The 23,519-nt window shown below is 40.5% G+C and overlaps 1 protein-coding gene across 3 annotated transcripts in view; it reads right to left on the reverse strand.

Annotated features, from left to right (window-relative positions):
• Window positions 1-12,357: 12,357 nt before the first annotated feature.
• Window positions 12,358-23,519, reverse strand: part of TRRAP (transformation/transcription domain associated protein) — a 77,035-nt gene continuing 65,873 nt past the window's right edge. For all 3 annotated transcript variants that reach the window (XM_077186647.1, XM_054643509.2, XM_077186646.1), the window contains 6 exons: window positions 19,244-19,469; window positions 18,666-18,883; window positions 17,748-17,932; window positions 15,577-15,780; window positions 14,472-14,666; window positions 12,358-13,649 (listed from right to left, as the gene is read on the reverse strand). In XM_077186647.1, the coding sequence (XP_077042762.1) occupies window positions 13,365-13,649; window positions 14,472-14,666; window positions 15,577-15,780; window positions 17,748-17,932; window positions 18,666-18,883; window positions 19,244-19,469 (1,313 nt within the window). In that variant the 3' untranslated portion in view covers window positions 12,358-13,364. The remainder of the gene's footprint in view (window positions 13,650-14,471; window positions 14,667-15,576; window positions 15,781-17,747; window positions 17,933-18,665; window positions 18,884-19,243; window positions 19,470-23,519) is intronic.

The following is a 23,519-nucleotide window of genomic DNA, read 5'->3' on the forward strand; positions in this document are numbered from 1 at the left end:
GGGAGGGTACAGGACAAGAAGTTTCTAAAGTGACATCAGCCCGTTCATGGCATTCACCATGTGGTCAACAAGCCCAAATTTCAGCTCTGAAGAAGAGATTCAGCAGCTAGCAGTGTCTTTGGCAGGAGGCTTGCCTGGCCATTCTCTCACAGCTCTGGCTCAACCCTGCAATCCAGAGAGCTGGGAGGGTAAATCCCTGCAGGGTGAATCCCTGCAGGGTGAATCCCTCCAGGGTAAGCCATGGTGTGCCCGAGGTCTCCCTCCTGAGCAGCAATCAGAATGTGTTTTTTCCCCAAAAAGACCACATGAAAGGCTGAAGTGATGCCTGATTTTTCTTTTTGTGCGAGTTACATCCTGAAAGGAAACACAAGCTCTGCTGTGAGACTGCTCCAAATGAGCTCCAGATGAAATCTCCAACTGGCCCAAATTCCCACTGACTTCACTGGGTGCTTTGAACAGGCACAAAGCAGAGTCTGATAGCTCTAAGCTGGAAAACACATTCACATGTGGCTGCCCCATTTGTTCCTGACCCACTGAGAGCAATGGAATTGCTTCCATGTCGTAGTCTGTGAGCAATTTTCCAGACTGCAGCCATAAAGCACTGGATAAAAATGGTTGTAGAGCCTCATATCTTTGAAAGTTGCCTGTAGTACATGATTCACATATTCTTTCCTCCAGTTATCCATTTATGTACTTCCTTTACCTGCTTTAATCCTTCTTTGCTCCTTTTTGCCTAAAGAAAAGTTGCTTTAAATTTGTATTTTCAGCTCCTTTACCTATTATGCTTCAGAGTCACAGTGTTAAAAGAAATATTTGCTCTTTCCATTTAGACTACAAATCTGTGCCTGATACCAAATGACACCAGAATTAATTCTGCCATTTTTAAAGCATCTGAATATACTCCCTTTCCTTGTAGACATGGTGAGGTTTACTAAGAGGGCCTCCAGGTTTCTCCAGGCACACTATGTACTATTCCCCTAAGGGATAATGATGGGAGAAAGAATTGCAGTCAGGTGTAGATATTCCTTTGGAAATGGATTATTTCAAATTCAAATTCATATTAAGTAATAAAAATTGTTTAAATAAGAAAAATTCTCTTTTGAATAAGGGAATTTGCTGAACAGGGATTAAAAAGTTGTTTTTCAAAGTGCCTACAAACAACAATTTCAAGGAAGTTTGTTTGTTTGTTTCCTGACATACAGGGATTCTTGTTTTCTACAGCTATTAAATCTCAGCTGTGTCAAACATGGATATGTTGCCATTTGTGTGCCCATCAACCAACCCTCATATGCCAACAGAAAATTCTGAGAATCACAACACACATTAAACAAATTCCTGCTTGTCCTCTGAAATATTCACCTTCATTTGCTCGGCTGCAATTACAGCAGTGACAACACTCCTTCTGTGTCTCTGTTTTCAAACTTCCCAAAATTGCCAGGAAAAGACAAAAGGTGGCTTTGTGCACCTGTTGAACAGGTACCCACATTATTGTCCTAATATGAACATGAAAAAGATTATTGTGAAAGACTTCATGCTCTCTGCAGCAGAGAGCTGTAGCTGAGGAAAAAGCGAAACCACGTTTGCTGCTTATTTATTCTGTCAAATTAACAAGAGATAAACTGTGGATGGGCTATTGCCTATTAATACTGGTTTGTATTATATTCAATTTAAAATGAAATCTGAGGCTTTGAACATCCCTGACATTAGATCATGTCACTAGATAACACCTGACAGCCTTGGTGGAGCTGGTCTATAGGGGCAACCTTAGTGCAGAACTGAAAAAATAATTTCTAGACTTCAACAATCACTAAACAGCCTTACAGATTTACTCAATGCTTTATTTTCTCCAGTCAACCTGTACATAAATTACAAGGGCCTCTTGTCTTTTTCACTATTATTGTTTATTTTAAAAGAACTTATTTTGAAGTTATCAAGAATCCATACGCACTTATTCACCGGTGTAATTGCCTGGAAACTTTTCAGCCTTTCTGGTGTGACATTTTTCACCTTGAAAGGGACATTTGCATTGAGAGTTGAAAACAATTTTAAAACTCAAGGCTGAGAACACCTAGGATTGCTATTACTCATCTTTACCAAGCACTGACAGTTTTAAACCTCCTGAGCACTGAGATAGCTCTGCAATTTCCTGGGGGAGTCAACTATTGTGCAACACCATTGTTTTCCTGTGATAGCACTTTCAAATCATTAGTCCACAGAATTCCAAACATATCTGTAAACAGGTATGATTTATAGCTCCTAGGATGGAAAATCAGACTTAAAATATTACATTTTTAAAAAATGGTACTAAAAAGCCCCTCTGGATTTCTGAGGAAAGTGCCTCATCACTTCACTATTTACTTTGGGACAGCTCAGATGAATAAAAACCCCATTGTAGTGGGCAGCATGTAGATAAAGAAAATGACAGTTCTTTCACAAAAAGTTTAAGCTCTACACTTAAAAATATCTATGTGAGACATCAAAAGGGATCGATAAATTAAAAATCAAAATACAATTAATTATTGTCTTAAAAATAAAATTGGATCCACAGCATTTCCTTTTTTCTCTTTAAAGAAAAATAAATAGGAATAATATTCTCCATAGCACTTCAAGTAAAAGGATTTTACAAACAAATTATTATTTAAATAAACTTCCAAGAGCCACCAAGCTTGGATCCACATGTGATTTGGGATGATATTTTCTGAATTTTGGAGACGGGCAACAGGTTTGGGACACAAAACTGAGAAAGAGAGAAATCAGACATAGACACTGGACAGTAAAGTTTGTTTCAATGGGCCCAGTGGCCCTTTAATGAAATGGACTAGAGCAAATCAAGAATAAACTTGAGATTTCTGAAGTGCACCACTGTCATTAATTAGAGGCAGCTAAAACCCAGAAGTTCTCAAGAGCCACACTGCAAACACAGAACAGAGATGCCAAGAGGTGTCTGTGAAGGACAAACTAAACTCAGCTCTCCCTAAATCCTGCCAATATTTACTCAGGAGATGTTCAAAGGGCTGCCCCATTTAGATCTCAATTCATTTCACAAGATTATTCTAATCCATCCTGCTCAGGCTCTCCTTCCCTTCCAGCCCCCCCTCTGTCCCTGGGGCTCCATCCCTGCACGGAGGCAGCTCTGGCAGGGACCTGGGCAGGGACCCACTGGAACCAACAGCCAGGGCTGGGGGGCTTGGGATGGAACATCTCAACCCCCCTCATTCCTTTCATTTCCATACATACCCCACAAATGCTCCATACAGCCTGGGAACAGAGAATGCTGCTTTATTTACTTAGTGCTGCACTCAGGATGTGCAAAGATTCATCATTTTCTGAATGAACTTTTCAAATTCTTTGTTAAATGCGTCTCTGTCCAAAAATCTTTTGGTTTTTTTTTTTTTTTAACCTCATGTAAATTCATATCCTCAAAATAACTCACCACCTTTAATTACAGTGATCTGCTCCCCCATCGCTGTGGAAGGGTCTGTGCTGTACCCAATTATTTTAATTGGGTGGCCCCAAAGCATAAGGTTCCTTTAAATACCAGCTGTAGGTCAGCTGAAAATATAAGTCAATACTAGCACACTGAGAAAGCCCAACTGTTGTATTTTTTTACCATTTAAAAAATAAGCACAAGGTTTGCTATTAATTTGACATGAAAATAGAGTGCTTGTAAAATTGAGAGCATCCCAACAGCATCCCATTGAAAAAGTTGGAATTGACTGTGTGTCTGGTCAAACTGAAAAAAAAATTAAAAATTGATTTTTACCATTTTCAGACTTTGAAGGTAAAATTTTCCATATAAAATTTGTTGGATTTTTTAAAAATCAAAATTATTTTCATTTTAAGATAGTTTTAAAAAGAACAATAATAATATTGTTTTCTGAAAACAAAAGTCTTCAGGGGGGATACTTATCATACTTGAGAGATGGGTGACAAGAATCTGAGCCTTGGTCTGTTCTGCTAATAACAATGCCCTTGCCCACAGATTAATTTATCTAAGTACCAGGAAGTGAGTGCATTTATAGGGCCTACCCTGTCAAATCTCCCTCATCAGGCTTTTTCCTATTTAGTCCACATAACACAGCAGAATAAAAAATATGCAGAATAAAAAATATGCCCCTCTGCTGCTGTAATCAAAGTGATTGTGTTTCAGATCAAAAACATTTATTTACTGCATGGATTAAAGGATTAAATTGCATAGGAATGCTCTGCCCAACATTTTGTGCTCGTGCTGGGCTCCAGCTGCCCTTAATCTCCATATCATTGACACAGGATATTGATAAAATGGTTTTCCCATCATGGCTTGTTTGTTTGTGATGTACACAGAATTAAAGTAACCAAAATAAGGCTCCAGGGTCATTTTTGGGGTGCAGTTGAGTCCCGAGCCAGCTGTGCTGGCACCCCCTGCCCCTCCTGCAGCCCCAGCTGTGCAGGGCACCCAGGGGCCACATCCCCCTGGCAGCTCTGGGCACAAACTCCCCTCTTGTCCCACCACCCCGGGGAGTTCTGCCCTTCAGCAGGCTGAGCCAGGGTGGCAGCTCATGCAGTGACAATGGGACATTGCCCTGGTCTGGAGGTGGCTCAGGGACAAACTGAGGGCTCTGGTTCACAGACACCAGGATGGTTCAGCCCATGAAAATGAGCAAACAGCCAAAATCACTGCTGAAGGAGCAAAAAGCCAGTGGCAAGCACACTGTGCCATGACTAAATACCCAAACATCTAAAACATCCTCTTTTCTAGGCCAGTGTCTCTAGACCAAGGTGCATTGCATGTAACCTACTGCAAAAGACACATCTGGGGCCACACTCAAGCACTAAATGTTTGCTCTGCTTCTTGTACCTCCAAGACAAGCTAAGTATTTGAAATGTACCCAAAAAAAAGGGAAAAGATTGGAGATACAGATAGAAGAGATAAAGATTTGAGATATAGATAGAATCCAATCTTTTTTCATACCCATCCATGGGCAAGAAGAAATAATTTTATTTTAATTATTGACTGACTACAAAAGAAATTGTGTTGCTTGGTGATGAGAATCCACTGCATGACTCTTGCTCTCCTTTCACAAACAGGAACAAGTTCACAACTAAAAAATCCATGGCTGACCTTGGTGTCAGCAACCAGTTCCAAAAGATGAAGCACTTTTCCCCTCAGGTCTATTGTTGCAGGCTCTCTGCAAGTTCAGGCAGACATCACTGCATCAAGTTATATCTAACACACAGAGAGGGTTGCCCTAAGGAAATATAGATAAAATCCTCTCTTTTTTCTTCTCCTCTAGTAGGAGGAGGTACCATCCACACATCCCAGTAAGTTTCCAGTTCTCTGCAGCTTTGCTTCAAGAGCTGTTGACTTGGTAAGCAAATACAGTAAGTTAATTTAGTGTTATTGCCTAATGATCTCCAAAGAGGAAAATAAATTAAGAAGTGCCACTCTTTTACTAATCTTTTTCTATTTTACAGGGCACATGTTGGTGTGTTGCTACTGTTGTTTAAGATTATGATGCCTTTAAGGTTTATTTTGTGTCTTCAGGCTTCTGCTGTTTTGTGATTAAATGCATGGAAGCAAGAGGAATAATAATTATGTAATTTATGTTCATACACTTCCTCCCACTGGCAGGTTGCTTCTTGACTGAAATTGTATTATTTGATTCATGCACAGCTACCTATTAAAGATGGTGGGGACAGATACTGCAAATCCCTAAGAGCAATCATGAAAAAATATTTCAGCTACACCACTGATGTCAGGTCCATTTGCACATTTTTATCACTGATTCATGTTCTGTAATCTCCTGCTTCAACTGAGAGCATTTATCCCTGCTCCTTCTGAATAACAGTAAAAGCACACAGAGAGGTGAATCACACAACTCCAGGTGTGCAGTTCTTACCATTGATTCAGGCAAAAGAGGAATATAATTGTTAACCAAATTTGCAAATACAGAGAGGAAAAATTTGCAGCTAAGCCAATTAATCTGTGTGTTTGTGTTTTCTTCCACTCTAGGAAAAGTAAAATACCTCAAAAGTGCCAAACACAGATAAATTAAATGGGAACAATTCTCCTAAAGGTAAAAGGGGTAACATTTCTTGTCTGTGTATATGCAGCTCCTGAGTGATGAAACCAATCCCAGCTGAAGAGCAACACATTATTTACACAGCTGGGACACTTAAAGACATGGTCCTGCATTGTGCCAAGCTCTGTTCAAGCTTTTCCTTTAAGAAAAATGTAAAAGAGTGGCAGGGAAACCAGAAGGAGGATGAAGTAACTCAAGCAAGGTGACAAAGTGAGTCAATGAGAAACACCAAGCAGATCCTGGCTCTTGCCAGCCTGTGCCATGGCTGGCAGGTGTCAGGGTTTCTCTCACATCCTCACATGGAGGAACTGTAAACTGAGTTCCCAACCATTCAGCTGCATTCCTCCAAGAATGAGCTGCAGCCAGTGGATAATTCCAATTCTGCATCTACATTTAGGTCTGTGGAAATAACAGTGAGGTGTCTAAGATTGTGATCTGACAAAGCTACTCTGCTCTTTAGAAAACCCAAGGCCATTCTTTGACTGAACAACATTTGAAATTCAGAGAAATAGCGAGAAGCTAAAGGATGTTTTTCATTGCAAAGGAAATGCACCACAGTGCATTGTCTTGTTGGAATCTGGAATGAGGAATTGTGCCATTAATTCTGTGTATGTTGCTCTTAACAAAACCCCTGAAATCTATGCTTCTGATATTTTACAGAGACAGGACTAAGAACTGGTGAAAATCCTTCTCAAGCATTGCTTGTCATGCTGCAATAAATACCAAGAGCTACACAAGCACAGCCTAACCAAGTATCCAGTCTTATTCAGAAACAGCACAAAAGTTACTAAATGTTTTCTAAAATAAAACCTCCTATTAAGAAGTGGGGGTTTAGACACAAATTGAGTTACATTGACATTAAATCAGCCCTCCTAAAGAATAAGTTTTGTGTCAGTCTGTGAATTTATTTCACAAAAAAAAAACAAAAAACATGTGTGGGGTAAAAAGGTAAAAACACAGTTACCAAAGCTGAGTTCTCCTTCTAGGTGGATTTAGAGAAGAGTGCTCCAAAGGAAGCTGAGCACTCTTGGATGTAACTATTACTACAAATATAGCAAAATACCTTCATTCAGGTCATAGAAAATAACAGATGAATCCCATAGTGCACATAATGCCTGAAAAAAATCCACATGAATGAAAGCTGAACTGAGCTAGGTATCTCCCCCTGCATGACTGACAGCCTGTTTGAGAGCTGCACACAGAATTCATTTCTGTACTGAACCATCCCACAGCTCTACAGCATCACATCTGTCACAGCAGGAATAAAACAAGCATTTTGGCACTTGCAATAGTTACCTCATTCACAACATACCACCTCAATGAAACAGCCAAGGCAGAGACAAGCAAGTCATCATTTCACCCCAAACTTCTGTTTATTTTTTTGCAAGACTGTGAAAAGCTGAGGAAGTTTGAATCTTTCTTTTCCCCAGATCAAAACCAGGTAGTAGGCGGTCAAAGGAAGGGTCCCCACTATTCCAGTTCCTCATTGGCTGTTTCATAACTCTTCCATTTTTGATCCATTTCCAGAATACAAAAGAATCCCAACACCTTCACCAGGAGTTCACAGGCCACAGTAAGAAATTACTCTTTTCTCTCCAGAAACTTCCAAAGGCTGAAGCAAGGGCAGCACATCTCACACAGGGTGCATCCAGCTCCACATCTGGAAACCAGACCCAGCCTGCAGGGCAAACTCATCTGACCTGCCTCACTTTTAGTGTCATTGTCCCCTCCTGTGGGTCTGTGCCTGCCCATGCATTTTGTGTCTGCCAGGCACAGAGTGGAAGGGGGAAGAGGGCAAAGGGGCTGTGGGAGATCACAGAATTTTGGACACTCTCCCAGAAAACTTTCTCTAAATTCATTTAATCCCAACAAAATTGAGTTTGGACCACCCAGACTGCAGTACCTAAACAAGAAAGGCAAGAAAATTGTTTTAACTTGGAGACACTTCTTTTCACTCACAAAGCCACTATGTTTTACAGCACACACATCCTAAGTATCAAAAATATCAATTTTCCCCAACAGATTTACTTCATACCAGAGGGTTTGCACCACACACAGAGTTGGATAAGGAACCCTGAAGTCCCAGTCCCCACTCCTCCACAAACCTCACAAAGATGGGGAGTAGTTCTTTCACATGCTCAAGCTAAAAAATAAAAAATGTACTGCATGAGAGGTTAAAAAACAGACTTTTTAATAATGGATGCTTTTAATTTACAGAATATTAATATGGCACCTTTCTCTACTCGATAATGGCTATTTTTTGGTATTACAGAAAGGAATAGGAGCAGCTATTACACAAAGAAACAACATTTCAGTGACACCGCCAGACCTCAATTAAAAGTTCTGTGCCACTTAGTATTGCTTCAAGGGATGGTAAAGCAACACTGACCCACTCCAAAGTGGTTTATGAATTGCTGCTGATGGGAACTCTTGCTGAATAAGCAGAATAGGTTCTTTAATGCCACTTTCTTACAAACAGCAGCAAGGAGTGGAGAGAGACAGTAATTAATGTGTTAGTATCAAGAGAAACCAAGAGCCAGCAAAGGTCTGTCCTTTCCCAGCTATCAGACTGAGCAAGCTGCTCTAATATAGCTTGAACTGCAACAGTTCTCAGGGGCTGCACTGAGGGTAAGCAATGCCTGATTGATTAAGGTACAATCCTGACAGTATTCTAGAGCCTGGATAAATATCCTTTCCAAAAAAATAAAATAAAATCATCAAATAAAATCAGGCTGCAGGCAGCAAGTGAAGCCCAGTATTAGGGTGTGGAGCACATGAATTTAACAATAAGTCAAAGCTAACAGCACCTCCAAATATACCAAATGTCTACAGCATGCTCAGCACAAGAACCAGGTGGATTGGAAGTGGGCTTTTACCAGTGCTTTGCTATGACAGCTGGTTTCTGTGACAGTTCAGTGTTTTCTTCCAAGAAATCCAAGCATTGTGGATTAAATGGCAAGATAAGAGTTCATACAAAGCTCTAACGAGGTTTGTGCTGCTGAGCACAATGAGAAATGAATGAACTGATTCTGCCCAGGCCTCACTGCCAAACAGGGGCCAGGGAGAGGTGCCCACCCTGGTTAGTGCTTCTCCCTTGGAAGCACAGCCAACTGTGCCACCTCATTTCTCACAGGCAGCATGACACAATCCTGCAGGGCTGGACAAGGTCAGCACGGGTTTTACAGCTCACTCAAGAGGGATTCTCAAAGACTCTATTAACCACATGCAGTCCTCCAGTGGAGTCAGAGTGAAAAGCATCACCAAAGGACAAAAACACCTCCAACAAAACAAACAAACAAATAAAATGCATTTTGTAACACCAAAAGGTCTCTTACCAGCCTCCCAGATGAGTTCCTGAGCCCTGAGTGAGCCAGACCCTGGCATCAGAGCAAGGTAACCCAGCAGAAAACATTTACCAGGCTGCTCATTGTCCTCAGCCAATCAGTCTGGGCTGGGGGACTCCACTCCATTTGTTGGCAATTAACATGAAACTCCATTCTTAAGGGGAAACAAAGAAACAAATCTTAGGGCAGCCTCTTTCTTTCCTGTTTCACCAGGCTCAGCTTTGCCACTTCTGCTTCCCTGCCTAAAATTCCCTGGTTTTGCAGTGGATTCTGCTCAGTCCCTCCCCTTGGAGAAGGGCAGGGGCAGCACAGAATGGTGCCCATCAGCCATCCCTTCCCTCCTTCCCTTCTCCTCCCCAGGATTTGTCTCCCCAGGGCTGGCAGAGATCACCATGGGGTCCCCCAGGAACGGGGGAGATGCAGTCCCAGGAGCTCCCAAGCAGCTGAGGGGTCCCAGATGAAACCAGGATGCTCCAATCCTGGAGCAATATGAGGTTTTCTGGGAGGAATTGGAAGAAATAAAAAGATTTCTCAGAGTAAAGCACTGGATTATAACAGGGGAGGGAGAAGTTTCAAGGCAGAGAGGGAGCACAACCCATGCTTGGAGCTCTCAGGGAAAGGCAATGCTCATTTAAAGATGAAAAAGCCAAAGTGAAGAGATAAAAGTCTAAGTGAACAATTTCACAGACTTCCTCTTTTGCTTTTTTCTGCATTTCAGCACCTTGAGCCCTGGTTTAGGAGGTCCCAGGTGAGGTGACTCTGCCCTTTGGCTCACAGCTCATGCACACAGGGACAGTGAGGCCTGTCACAGACAAGGGATGATGATGATGAACCACATACAAGTCACCAGTTGTTTCACATGTACTCTCTTGAACCTCTTGAATGTGAAATGCACCCAGACTGAGCTGATTAAAAGCTCCTGTGAGTGTGAAATCTTCTCTCTGAATAGGCTTCTACACCACAAAGGAACATTTCATACATCATATTTGAAACAGATCAGAGCCTTAAAAGCAACTTTATTCGACTGCCATTATGAAACAGAGCTTTCATTGTCTGCTCTGAAAGGCTTTGAGTCATCATCTTCCAGTAATAACTAATCCCTTGCTCACTCTGTACCTGACAATTCTTGGACAGCCCAATTACAGGAGAGGAAAGTGGCACACACCACTTCCAGAGGGTGGACTCAAAGACTCAACTCCTGTTAAAGGCTTTTGTTTCAGAGTACAATTCACTCAAGCAAACAAGTTCTGATCATCTACTTGAGAGCAGAGTGTAATAATAAAAGGTTAAATTGCAGCAGCATCATCTAATAAAGACAGAGTCAAACACTATTACAAGAGTCAGGAGACAAAACTGTAATTTGAGAAACCTGACAACTATTTATTCTCCATATAATCTCCACAGCTTACATTTGTACCCAGGTTTTCATGCCAAACTTGCTTCTTAGTTATTTGTATTTCTGTGCCTTGAGTGACCTCCCAGAGTGCCCAATTCACACCAACACAGGTAAATGTGCCAAAGCCTAGCAACATGTATTTTATACAGAATTATTGCTGGCACAACTTTGGTGTCAAGGGCTTGTGACTAGTTACCCTCATGAAGATCTGGTGAAATCTGTCCATAACTACAGAGGTTAAAACCAAACACAACAGGAGGAATTTTCAGAATGGCATAATGCTCATACACACAAATTTCAGAGAGAATTTTAAATTTGACCTCTTGAGTGTTTTGATTTTACTGAGTAATGACACAGGCTTTTTTTGTGTATCTAATCTGAGGGAAGAAACCTTGAAGGGAATACTTAGAGTGAATTGACATTTAATGTAGTTCACTTTCAAGTATCTGCTCAGCAAGATGCATTCTGAGCATGGATCTCTAACAAGACAGAAGCAAGCCTTATCTACAGTCATAAAAAATTAAATGCAGCTCAGATAGATGTCACATGTTGGTGAAGATAATCAGGAACTTCCTACCCTGTACTTTGTCAAACCACTCTCCTGCTAATGGACAGCTGCTGCTGATACAAGAGATGTCAGATACTCCCCAGGCCCTGAAGAATGCTCATGTATAACTAAAAGCTTTCAGATTTATCTCCTGGAGCTGGTGGTGAAACTCTGGGTTAAGACTGTGTAAGCCTTCTCACAAATTGAGTGCATCCATAGCAGATGATCATGAAAGAGAAGCAGGTATTAACATCTGCACACTAACACCATCAGGGAGCTCATTAAAGTAACTCTCTGCTAAATATAATAAATAACTCTCTCACACCCCAAGTCTTCTTTCAGGAGTATATCTGAGGTCATGCCAAGAACAAGAGAGATGTCACGAATCTAAAGATAACAAAGTTTGTCTCTTAAGTCACATTCACATTTTCCCATTAAGATTTCTATCATGGAAAGAAAAGTGGCTCAATTATCTGATGACTTCCTGTCAGGGAATGCTGTCATCTCTCAGACATAGCCAAGATGTGCAAATTAGAAATGATCCTGCATCTCCTCTGTGCAGTATGTGCTGTATTTCACAGCTGCAAATATTACAATCTTCAATAAAGGGAAGACAACAATTCCCTTCAAGTCATGAAAGCACTGAGCTCAGTTGTGAATGACTGCAGACAGAGCGTGTTGTGACACATGCAGGAAGTGCTGGTTTATAAGCAGATTATTCTTGCCAACATGATTTTGATAAGGAAGTCATTCTTCGCAAAAAAAAAAAAAAAAAAAAAAAAAAAAGGGAAGTTTGTTTTCCAAATCCTTAAATCCTTATAGAGTCCTTGGCACTCATTTATTTAAGCTTCCCCTTCTACATAGTGCCATTGAGCAAAATTCTCTTTGATACAAAAGGATCACCAAGCATGGGAATGAAGGGCCATGCTTGTTTCATCCATCATACAATGAAGCAAAATCATACTCATAGGATATTAAAAATATTATAAATGAAATTAATACCACAGAGAGTTTTATAAAATATTTATTTGGAAAAAAATCACTCTGTACAAATTTAACATTCTCAACACTGAAGTTTTATAAAAATGCTAACACAACAGAAAGACAAGTAAAACATTAAACTGCTCTTCTTAAATTACAAAGGAACAGGTTCATTCTAAAGAAGCTACTATAATTCTAAACAGGAAAGAGAACTTGATAAGTTTTCATTTTTTCTCTATTACAGACAAAGACAGATATCAAAGGATGACTTTTTCCATCCTTTTATAAACTTCCCCCCAAACACTGTCCACAACTAAACCAAATACTCTAAATGGTTTACACTTTTACTGTACATAGCTTGTGCTCCAGGAAAAGTCAGCACAATTTGATCATCATTTTCTCAGTGCCTAACAAAATCTCACCTCTATAACATTTGGTATAAAATTGTCTGTACAAAGCAATTGCTCATGTAAATTTGAAGCAAACTTAAAAGTTAAGAGCATTTACCTGTGCCTTCAATTTGGCAATATGAAGAGAGTGATTAAGTAAAATTTCACAGAGGAAAACTCAGTAACTGGGATTACTGTATTTTTCTTTTTTTTTTTAGTAATTACTATTGTATAAAAAATTCATATACTGCAAGTTATTAGGAATGGCAGACTCTAAATCTAACAATGCTAATTTCATAGTCTTCATCATAAAATTAGATTTTTCTGTATATTATTTTTCTCTCTTCATTTTAATCTATTTGCAAAAGCTGCTGTTGCATATCAACTGCATGAACAGGAGGAAACGTCTCCTCATGAAATTAAAACCAGTAAAAAACACCATACTACTGTAAACACAGCTAGAATGAAAACCGACAAAACGCAGTGTGACAGGTAAGCTGCTGTCTGGAAAGCTTTTTTCACATTTTCTTAACACAAAATATGGCTCACACCACAAGCAACAGGAGGAAATAAAAACAACAACAAAAAAACCCCAAAACCAACAAAAACAACAAAATCCCCCCTCAAACTATTGAAAGCTCCGAGTCACAGCCAGGGGTGCCAGGCAGGGTCCATCCTGCAGAGGTTGTCCAGGCTGTTTGCAGCTGCCACCAGGGTGTTGACTTTGCTTTCCCCTCCCTCAAACTGGGCCAGGTTGTGGAGGCGAGTCATGATGGCAGTGACAGCTTTCTGCACCAGAGAAACCAGCTGCTGGCTGTCCATGTTCTCGGGCTGCCCAGCTGCTGACAGTGGAGACGAGGTGTCCTCTTGGGTTTTTTTGTGCCACGCAATGATCTCATCCCTCAGCACAGTTTTTAGGATGCCATCAACCTATATGAAGAAGAAAAATCAAGATTATTGCACTTAATCCACAGAATGCTCAGGTTCTATCAGATTACAGAATTGTAACTAGATTTTAGTCGACAGCATTTCGACACTTTTGGTGCCACATTGCAATTTCATACTTTTCAAGATGAGTCTGGCTTCCAGACATTTTATTATTTCCTCTCCAGGTATTCCTTTTCATAAAAAGTTTCCGTTACAAAAACACAACACAATGACTCCTACAGAAATTAATAACATATATTGAGATATTGATACACAGATACAGTTGTGTACATCCTATTTTTAAATTACTCCACTAAATTCATGGCTTCTACAACACACACACACACACAAGTCTTGGGCAAAGATTTGGAACACTTTGAAAAGCTGGAGGGGTTTTTTTTTGCAGTCATTACACTCTCAGGGAATATTATTTTCTGGTACACAAGGAAAGAACACTGACTACAACATCCATACATATGTATCTAATATATATACACATATATGTTAAATTGGCCAGTTCTATCCTTGGATGAAAAAGAAATTCCTGCAACAAATACTTTCCTATTTTTTCTTATCAATGAGTTGAGTTACTGGTATTAATCTACCAACTCCAGAAGTCTCAAGCTTCAAAAGCCAACTTTTATGCTGAATCTGAGTCAAATTAAATGTTTACACATAACATAAAACATTTCCAAACATTTCCAACATTTTAGCTGGCCTTTGTGATGACCTCAGGGTAAAATTTTAAAACAAATCCGCACCATCATTCAGTTCCTACCTTCACCAAAAAAGCGCTGTTTTGTTTATAAATTGTCAAATACAAACCTTGAAGTTTGGCTGTGCAAAGCAGCGAGCTACTGCAATCATGGATGCAGTGAGGGGCCCTGACACCCCAATGGTGGTGAGGAATTCCGAGATGTTGGGGGTGAGGCGGAAGGGCACCGGGCGGTTGGCGTCCAGATCTCCCGTGGCATCGTTGATGTCAAAGCGAAAGTACGCCACGTTGAGCTTGCCAGTGTCCTGGGAGTAACACAGACATGCACAAAAGCAATTAAAGGAACTGATTTTCATTCATGGAACCAAAAGTAGTTGGGTTTTTGTGTCTGTTAATGCTGAGTTTCAACAGTACTTCAAAAGCGTTTTATTTGTTTAGCCAAATAACTTTTGAGCGATAAAGTTATAAATAATGGCATGCACAAAGGTAAGTATTTCTCTCAACATGTTGTGTCCAAATCCCTTACTAAATACATGTAATACCAAACTTAAGGAGTAGATTCCTCTGGATCCTGATCTGTACGGAGTCACTGCCAATAGACACATCTGGGACAATATTCAATGTCCAAGGTTCACTGTGGGTAAACAACTGAAAATTAAGCTGAACACTTAATAGAGGGATCAATAATTTAATAAATAATTTAATAATATTTAATAAATACCACCTTTGTTCTTTTTTAGGTGGCAAACATCATTTTAAATATTGGGTTAACACAGAAAAATCATGATTAATAGGAGTTGTAGCTTGATGGTTACGGTCAAAAGAGAATGGTATTTGAAAAGAGATGTAGCCCTTTAAGAAAATGAAGCTCTGTACTTTATTTTTCTTACAGCTAATTGATTTAATACAAAGGTATTTTGAAAGCAATATATATGAAAGAAGACTAAAAAGAGAGACTTATCAGTCATTTACATGAAGAGTTCAAATATCTAAGAACAATTTCACAAAGTTCTAAACTCTCACCACAAAGGGCAGAGTTGATGTCCATGGGGACTGCAGGTTAAAGTGCTCCCTAAGGGATGTGCTATCACACAGAAATAAAAAGCCAACTGAAATGCACTGTTAATTATCTGTGTTGAACTTCAGCTCATTTCAAAAGCACAGTGCAAATACCCATCTGATCCAAGCCTAGAGAATGAGCAAACTGAAGCACACCTGGGCAATCTGCAGCATCTCAGGGTTGAGCCTGTTCAAGTGGAAGATGAATTCTGCAAAGCCAATGAGGGCTAACTGGATGGTGAACATCTTCCTGAAGGTCCAGTAATCCGTGGCGTTGGGGAAGGTGTGCAGGGCCCACTCCTTGAGCATGCTGCGAGGCACCATGTTACTCTGCACCTCCTTCAGGATGTCTCTGAGAACCTGCACAGCAAAAGGGTTACTTGGAAAAGGCATTTTAAATGCTCTAAAGCAACTACCAATCTGCTCTTAATTGCTGTATCTCGTTTTAGGAAAAGCAAAAAAAAAAAATCTACTAAAATATTTAATTACTATAGCATATTCTAGGCCTAATTAGTTAGAAAAAGAAGGATCTGTTCTGTTACACTAGGAAGCATGATAGTCATGTTGACTTCAATTAAAGGGCTGTTCAAGTTTCAAATGTAAGAATTCTGAAAATAGAAACAAATGCTAGATAGCACTCCCATTTTTATTTTGTAACAAAGAAAGTCTGAGAATTGTTTAAACTATGTCTGTAATACATATTCACTGTGTATTTTCTAATAGCTGCATTTGGAATGGGACTGGCATTTTATCTATGAATTTGCACTAATCAAACTAAAAAAAAAACAACATAAAACCAGCTAATATATCACAACTGGTTGTTTGGTGGAGTTTACAGAAAGAGAAAGAGCTTTGTTCTTTCTGAGTACTTCATTTATTAGGTGAGATTGCCCAACTGCTTCTGTTTGGCTTAGATGAATGGATCCACTGGCAATTTTAAGAGAAATATTAGAAGAACATGGGAAGCCTGCCTCACATACCATGCTGTAGCTGCTTATGTACATTAGAAATGCTGCTTCCCATGCTGTCAATTAATTATTTTTAAAGCACTATACACGAGAGGAAAAAAAAAAATCAATCAGCACCCTGCCTGTTTTCAGTTGCATTTACCCAAAACAATTTCCAGCAATACAAATACAGCTTTTTTTAAATAAAATCATTCCAAGATTACCTAAAACTCTGAAGAGATATAGAGTTCTCATAATGCAAAATCAAAATATATGCAAAAAATACAACCACCACCATGCACTGTATATCTGTCTGACTTCTATGACATTTACCAACCACACACATCCCTGCTAAGCTGAACTGCCTTTAACACAGGCTCTGCTGAATAGTTCTATTTTCTGTTGAAAACCTTTTAGCAAAGTCCTAGCTTTATATATAACGATAACTTAAATCTGCTACCTCTTTTCTAAACCTCAAATATTCTGTTATTTAGTACATAATGAACTTCCTAATTTCTGAACAAGTGCTGGGGAAATTTTGCCAAGGCACAGCAGAGTGCTGGGGAAAGCCCTGGATGAAATTGGGCAGGGCAGGGTGCTGGGGAAATCCCTGGATGAAATTGGGCAGGGGAGGGTACTGGGGGAAAGACTTGGATGAAATTGAGCAGGGGAGGGTGCTGGGGGAAGCCTTGGATGAAATTGGGCAGGGCAGGGTGCTGGGGAAAGCCTTGGATGAAATTGGGTAGGGTATGGTGCTGGGGAAAGCCATGGATGAAGTTGCCCAGGGATGGCATTGCCCAGGGCAGGGCAGTGCTCAGGGCACAGCCCTGGCTGGAATTGCCCTGGGCAGGGCAGGGTGCAGTGCTCAGGGCACAGCCCTGGATGGAATTGCCCTGGGCAGGGTGCAGTGCTCAGGGCACAGCCCTGGCTGGAATTGCCCTGGGCAGGGCAGGGTGCAGTGCTCAGGGCACAGCCCTGGATGGAATTGCCCTGGGCAGGGTGCAGTGCTCAGGGCACAGCCCTGGCTGGAATTGCCCTGGGCAGGGCAGGGTGCAGTGCTCAGGGCACAGCCCTGGCTGGCATTGCCCTGGGCAGGGTGCAGGGCTCAGGGCACAGCCCTGGCTGGCATTGCCCTGGGCAGGGTGCAGTGCTCAGAGCACAGCCCTGGATGGAATTAGCCCTCAGCATGGTGCAGTGCTCAGGGCACAGCCCTGGCTGGCATTGCCCTGGGCAGGGCAGGGTGCAGTGCTCAGGGCACAGCCCTGGATGGAATTGCCCTGGGCAGGGTGCAGTGCTCAGGGCACAGCCCTGGCTGGAATTAGCCCTCAGCATGGTGCACTGCTCAGGGCACAGCCCTGTGCCAACCCCGTGCTGCAGTACCTGGTGACTGGCCTGCGTGCCCCGCGCCTGCACCGTGGCCAGCCGGTCGTAGTAGCGGGAGATGGGGTTGTCGTGCTCGATGCCCTTCTTGGCGCAGCGCTGTTTGTAGATCTCCACCAGCGACAGCGAGGAGGGGTTGTCCTCCACCAGCCGCATCTGCGGGGACACCGCCACCACCCGCGGCACTGCGCAGGGGGCGGGGCACGGAGAGCAAAGCAAATCTGAGTGCATCAGACACACCAGCTCTTGAAACACAACCCTGATAATCAACTGGAGCCTATCAACAGAAAACTTTAATGCTGTGCTCATAACTAATTTACAAGCTCAGGTAAAAATAATTACAGTAGGGTTTTTTTAATCTTAACAGAAATATCGATGGTATTTTCAAAAAAAAATTGAGCACTCATCATTCTTCCTATTTTTATTTACCTTCAGGAAAGAGGGTAATACTTTGTTTAGATGAAATTCAGCAGAAAAAAGAAAAATTATTTCTTCTGTGTTATGTGGAAGACGTAAAAAAAATTCAATATTTGTATATCACAACTTGGGGAGCAAAGGTTTTGGTCTGTCCCTCTTCAGTTGTCTCTAAATGTTGTATTTCCTGTTATATTTCCCGTACTTCAATGTTGTTGAAGTATGTGTGCCCATTTCCACACCAACAGGCCCAGTGGGCACCTCTGCCTTCAATATTCACAAATGCACTAGATATCATAAGCAATGCACATAAGCATTTCTAAAAGCACCCCAGACCCCATGCAATCAGCTGCACTCCTCCAGAGGGGTGCTACAGATCCAGACAAGACTAATCACCCAGCCAGATGTGAATTTACCTTATGAATATTCCAAAACCTCCAGCCATCATAACCTTTGAGCACAACTTAGATTTAAAAACAATCCAGATCTCTCTCCTTGCAGTACCTGTGAAGAACAAATGCCTCTTGGTGGTCTCCTTCCTCTTCTCCAGGCAGGGGTTGAGGAGGCGGAGCAGCTGCAGGACGCGCTCCTCGCGGCGCGACTCGGTCAGGCAGGCGTCGTTCATCACCAGGTAGGGGTAGATCTTCCCGTTGTGCCCGCGGATGTACAGCCTGCGAGCGGCTGTGTTGTGCTTCTGCACGATCTCCACCCTGGGCATGAACCTGCCAGGAGCATTTGGAGAGAGCTTTGTAACTCTTTTGAACAACAGCATCTCCAGCGGTGACAATAAAAGCACAGATCTCAACTTACAGCAAGGTACAAGGAAACTAAATATGCTCTGAACAACGCAGGTGTTTAGTGATCAAATGTAAAATGATTGAAGGAGGATAAACTAAAAAGGTCTTACACCAAAGCTTGACTATCTATCTAATACACATACATAAAATACTTATCTACTATAAAATATCTATCTACTTTTGCAGAGTGGATGGATGGATCCAGATGGATGGATGGATGGAGAGGGCTTTAATTTTCTTCTCTGTTTTCTGAATTACAGCTACCAAAATGGATTTTTAGGTTACCTTGCTATCTTGATGTAGTAATGTGTTGGCTTTGGCATGAGGAATTCTCCAGGTATCTCTACTTCCGCAGTTTGAGCTGAGAAGTTACTTAGAAAGCGGCACTTCTCCTCTATGAGGAAGAACTTTGGAAGCTGCTTAGTTTTGGCCTCCAGAATTTTGATCCATTTCTTTAGTTTGGAGATCAGGTTGTGGAGTTTCATTGATCCTGGAACACTGAAGTCAAAATCTAAAAAAAGAAAGGCAAACAAAAACATATCACCCAATTCAATAGTGCAAACCAAACACACACACCCCCACTAAGCTGAACTGCCTTTAAAAGACAGGCTCTGTTGAATATTTCTATTTTCTACAGAAAACCTTTATGCAAATTCCTAGCATTATACAGAACAATAACTTAAAACTGTCAGAATCTACTGCCTTTTTTTTGTATACAACTTCAAAATATTCTGTTATTTAGTATATAACAAACTTCCTAAGATTTTCCTGTTTTAGTCACACAAACATTGTAAAGCATATAGTGAAAAATGTAAATACTATTACTGTATTGAATTCTCTATATACTGCAGCCAGACATACTGCATAGAAAGAAAGCAGCAAAACCCCAAATTATTACATGAGACCACTCAGTGAAAGAGGAAAAGTAGGCTTACTTTATAGCACTATAATTTTCTACCTGTACCATTACAAGTCATTTATTTATTTATTTAAAATCAGCGGAGACTTTTTACTCCTAAAACAAATGAAACAGCCCCAGTTGAGGATACAACATAGAATCCATGAGGAACTGCAGGACAAATAAGAAAATTGTTATTATTACTACTCTCTTCTCAGGTGCAAGAAAATTCTTATTCTTTCCTGTCTTAGACAACAATTGAAAGACACTACAGGAAGAACAGCCACAGCAGCCCAAGAAAAATGACAATATTATGCCAACAGCCTGCTCTTTCCACTGCAATGTCAACAGTACCACAGAGTGAGAATATCTCCTTTAATCCACATGCAGGTGAAGAAGGAACTTTCTCAAGGTCAATATGGACTTCAGTACATTATGCAAGTAATTCTGTAACAGAAATCACTGCAATACTGAGCATTTTCTGGGCCACACCAACACCACCTTCCCAACACTGCTCTCACTACAGTTTCAGACAAAGCAAATAATAAATAAATAAATGTCTTTGAATTTCCCAAAAGAGGGAAAATGAATAAACCACATACATGAAATGATGGCTCAGCACTCCAGTGCCCCAACAATGAAAAATTAAACACGCTTGGATAAGAAGACAAACTACTCTCTGTAAACCTCATTAGTTATGGCATCCCAAACTATGCAAGTTAACCAACAGACTTGAATTTTTAACTCATCCTCACTCCCTAGAAGATGCCATTTTAAGCTCAACATGTCTCAAGTGAAAAAAACCAGAGAATGACAATTCAGTATTTCTGAGATTTGCAGCTAGAGCAGAACGGAATCTTCAGTATTATTCAACACAATAGAAAATTAAGTCTTAAAAATTAGTTCAAATTTTCTTGCAGAACCTCCATTTCAATATGTTATATATACACTCAATATTTTCCTAAGTTGACAAAAATACCAAAAGCCAAATAAACATGAGCACTGCTCAGAAAACTTGACCACATAAATATGCTACAAGCATCTGCCTGCAAGTGTGCCAAGAGTGAATTAAGTATGTGCACACAGCAATTGCTGCATTATAAGTTTTTTCAACCACAATTAAACCACTCAAAACTCTGATTGTCCAAAATACTTACTCCTATAAGCAACTTAAAATATTCATTTAGCCAGCAGAGTTTCTGTCATTCTACACATATACCTTCCTAAATTTTTTTCTTTAAGCCAGGATTCTAATGCCAAAGAAAACAATGTACCTTAGAATTGCTTTCATTTTGCTGTTCTGTTACTTAAATATCAGAGAACATATTACCCAACATATTTCACTGTGCATCCACAATAAACTGATATGCTAAAATCTTTCAGTGAAAGACCTAAGTTTAATAGCCTAAAAGAGAACAAAAAAACAGCACATACAAAATCCTTTCCACTTCTGCAAGAAAAAAGTTTATAATGAAAAATACAGTTTCATATTTATGGATGTAATATTCCCTTTTCTTTTTCTGCCTGCTGTGGGCAGTGCATCTACTGCAATATCACTGTAAAACACTCTTATTAAAATCCCAAGCCTACCCTCTAGTGAGCAGTGGGAGTAAATCATTTCATCAAAGTGACAAAATTATTGCATCATTTATCTCCCGAATCTCTGAAGTACAGGAAAGTACCCTCAAACTGCAACTAGTTTTTGTACTAATGTGAATCAGCCAAGAGGTAAAAACACACATCAATTTATTTTCCTTACAAAAAAAAGTCACTCAGTTCACCACAAGAGCAGCTCTAGTTTGCTGAATGCCTGTTTTATGATTTTTGTTGTTCTTTTTTTTCCCAGTGGCAGATGGGAAACACAGAGAGTTCAATTAGTCTTTCAATTAGTCTCTCTCGTGTCACAGAGAGCCCATCTGAGAAGAAAAATCACTTCAGCTGGAAGAAAGGGAAATACAAGACCAAACACTATTTGTGAAAAAGTCTCTCTGCTTTGCAGACATCTTAATCTATATAAACAGTGGTTTTGTTTAAAAAAAAATTCCATTTCTTCCATACTTAGTACTGGACAACACCCTTCTCAAGCTAACACACACTGCTCTGAAGTACCTCACTACTTGCACCACCTATTCCTATAAAGGATGGGAAGTTTTCCCCCTGATCCTTATAGGGATTTTCACAGAAGGCCATGGCACAGACTGCAGTGGAAGCATTTTCCCCTCTCTTCTCAATGCTGCTGAAGTTTCTTGCCACTCTCAATGAAAGGAGAAATGGGGCACAATGTTCTCCCCAGTGAGACAGATCTAAAAAAATCCTCATGCCTCTTAACACACTTTGATTGAAGGCTGTACCATCACACCCCAAGAAGAAACACCAAAAAATATACTCGAGGTAACAAAATTAGAGTATCAAACCCTCTGTCTCCCCAGCTCCCTTGACCTACACAACATTGACATGGCATTAAGAAAACAAAGAATACCTCCAAACTAGGACTCCAGAACTACATAAAAAAACCCTTCTGCTACACTGGAAGAAAATAGTTCTGATCAAAGGCAACAGGCTATTAATGCTTTTAGAGCAAGAAACAGTTCATGTGAAGATTTTTAAGATTATTCTGACCATAGGAAAAGCCTGATTCCACTAGAGGTTCACATCCCAAGGGTCTCCAGCTGAAAAGCCAAGGCACTAATCATGTAAAGTGTCCCTGAGGACTGAGTTGTGAGCTTAGCTGCACAGAACAGGACAATTCTTTATGCCCATGACACTAAAGAAGATCCAAGCATTCTCCAAAATTGAAGTGCTGTCTTGCTTTTGAAGATAATATTCAAACATTTATACACTCTACTTCCCAAAACTTCTTTCCAATCTCACAAGAACTTTTGGAAAAAGCCAATAAAGATGACAAATCTCAGTGAGAGGAAAGCAGAAATGTGGAGCAGAACTTCTGGTTTATCACTCAGCTCCAGAAAACCAACCAAGACTGCATGTACAGGACACCAAGGTCAAATATCATCCATCCTTTATCTGGAATTCCTGGATAACATCCTGCTACCTAAAAATTACAATGGAAGCAAAGAAAAAGCTACCAAAGTACATTATGTTCACTCTTGAGCAAAAGGGGAAAAAAATCCTTTAAAAGGCTGAAAATGCACAGAGCTCTTCCCCCTGCCCCCTCCTAACAGTTCAGAGCCACACTTGGGTTTCAAGAGCTTCCTCCTGACTACAGAGCCACCAGCACAGTGAAGGATTCATTGTGCTGGGGGACAAAGTCTCAAGGAAATTAGCATGACCTTCAAGGGGGTATTTTGGAGCTCTCCATTCATATTCAGCTTGAGAGGAGAGATGGTTGCAGAAAGAAGCTGATCCAAACTCTAAACTATCATCTGCCCACAAAAGGACAATTGAGGCAGCTTTTCTGCTGCTTTCACTGCTGAGAGAGATCTCAAAGGGAGCATTTTTCAGCATTTTCTTTTCTTTGATGTCAAAAGGTTTAGCAGAAAAGGAAAGAACAAAGAACAGATGGTCAAAGAACTATGCATTTGAAGTTCTAGAAAAAAAATTCAAAGTAAAATTTGTTTTTATAATACAACATTAGGATAGATAAACAATCCAGACTGCTACAGACAAAGAATTCAGAATGTATGAAATGGTGTGAGAATCTCC

This window comes from Agelaius phoeniceus, chromosome 16 (assembly GCF_051311805.1).
Source record: "Agelaius phoeniceus isolate bAgePho1 chromosome 16, bAgePho1.hap1, whole genome shotgun sequence".
In the NCBI taxonomy this organism is placed as follows: domain Eukaryota; kingdom Metazoa; phylum Chordata; class Aves; order Passeriformes; family Icteridae; genus Agelaius; species Agelaius phoeniceus.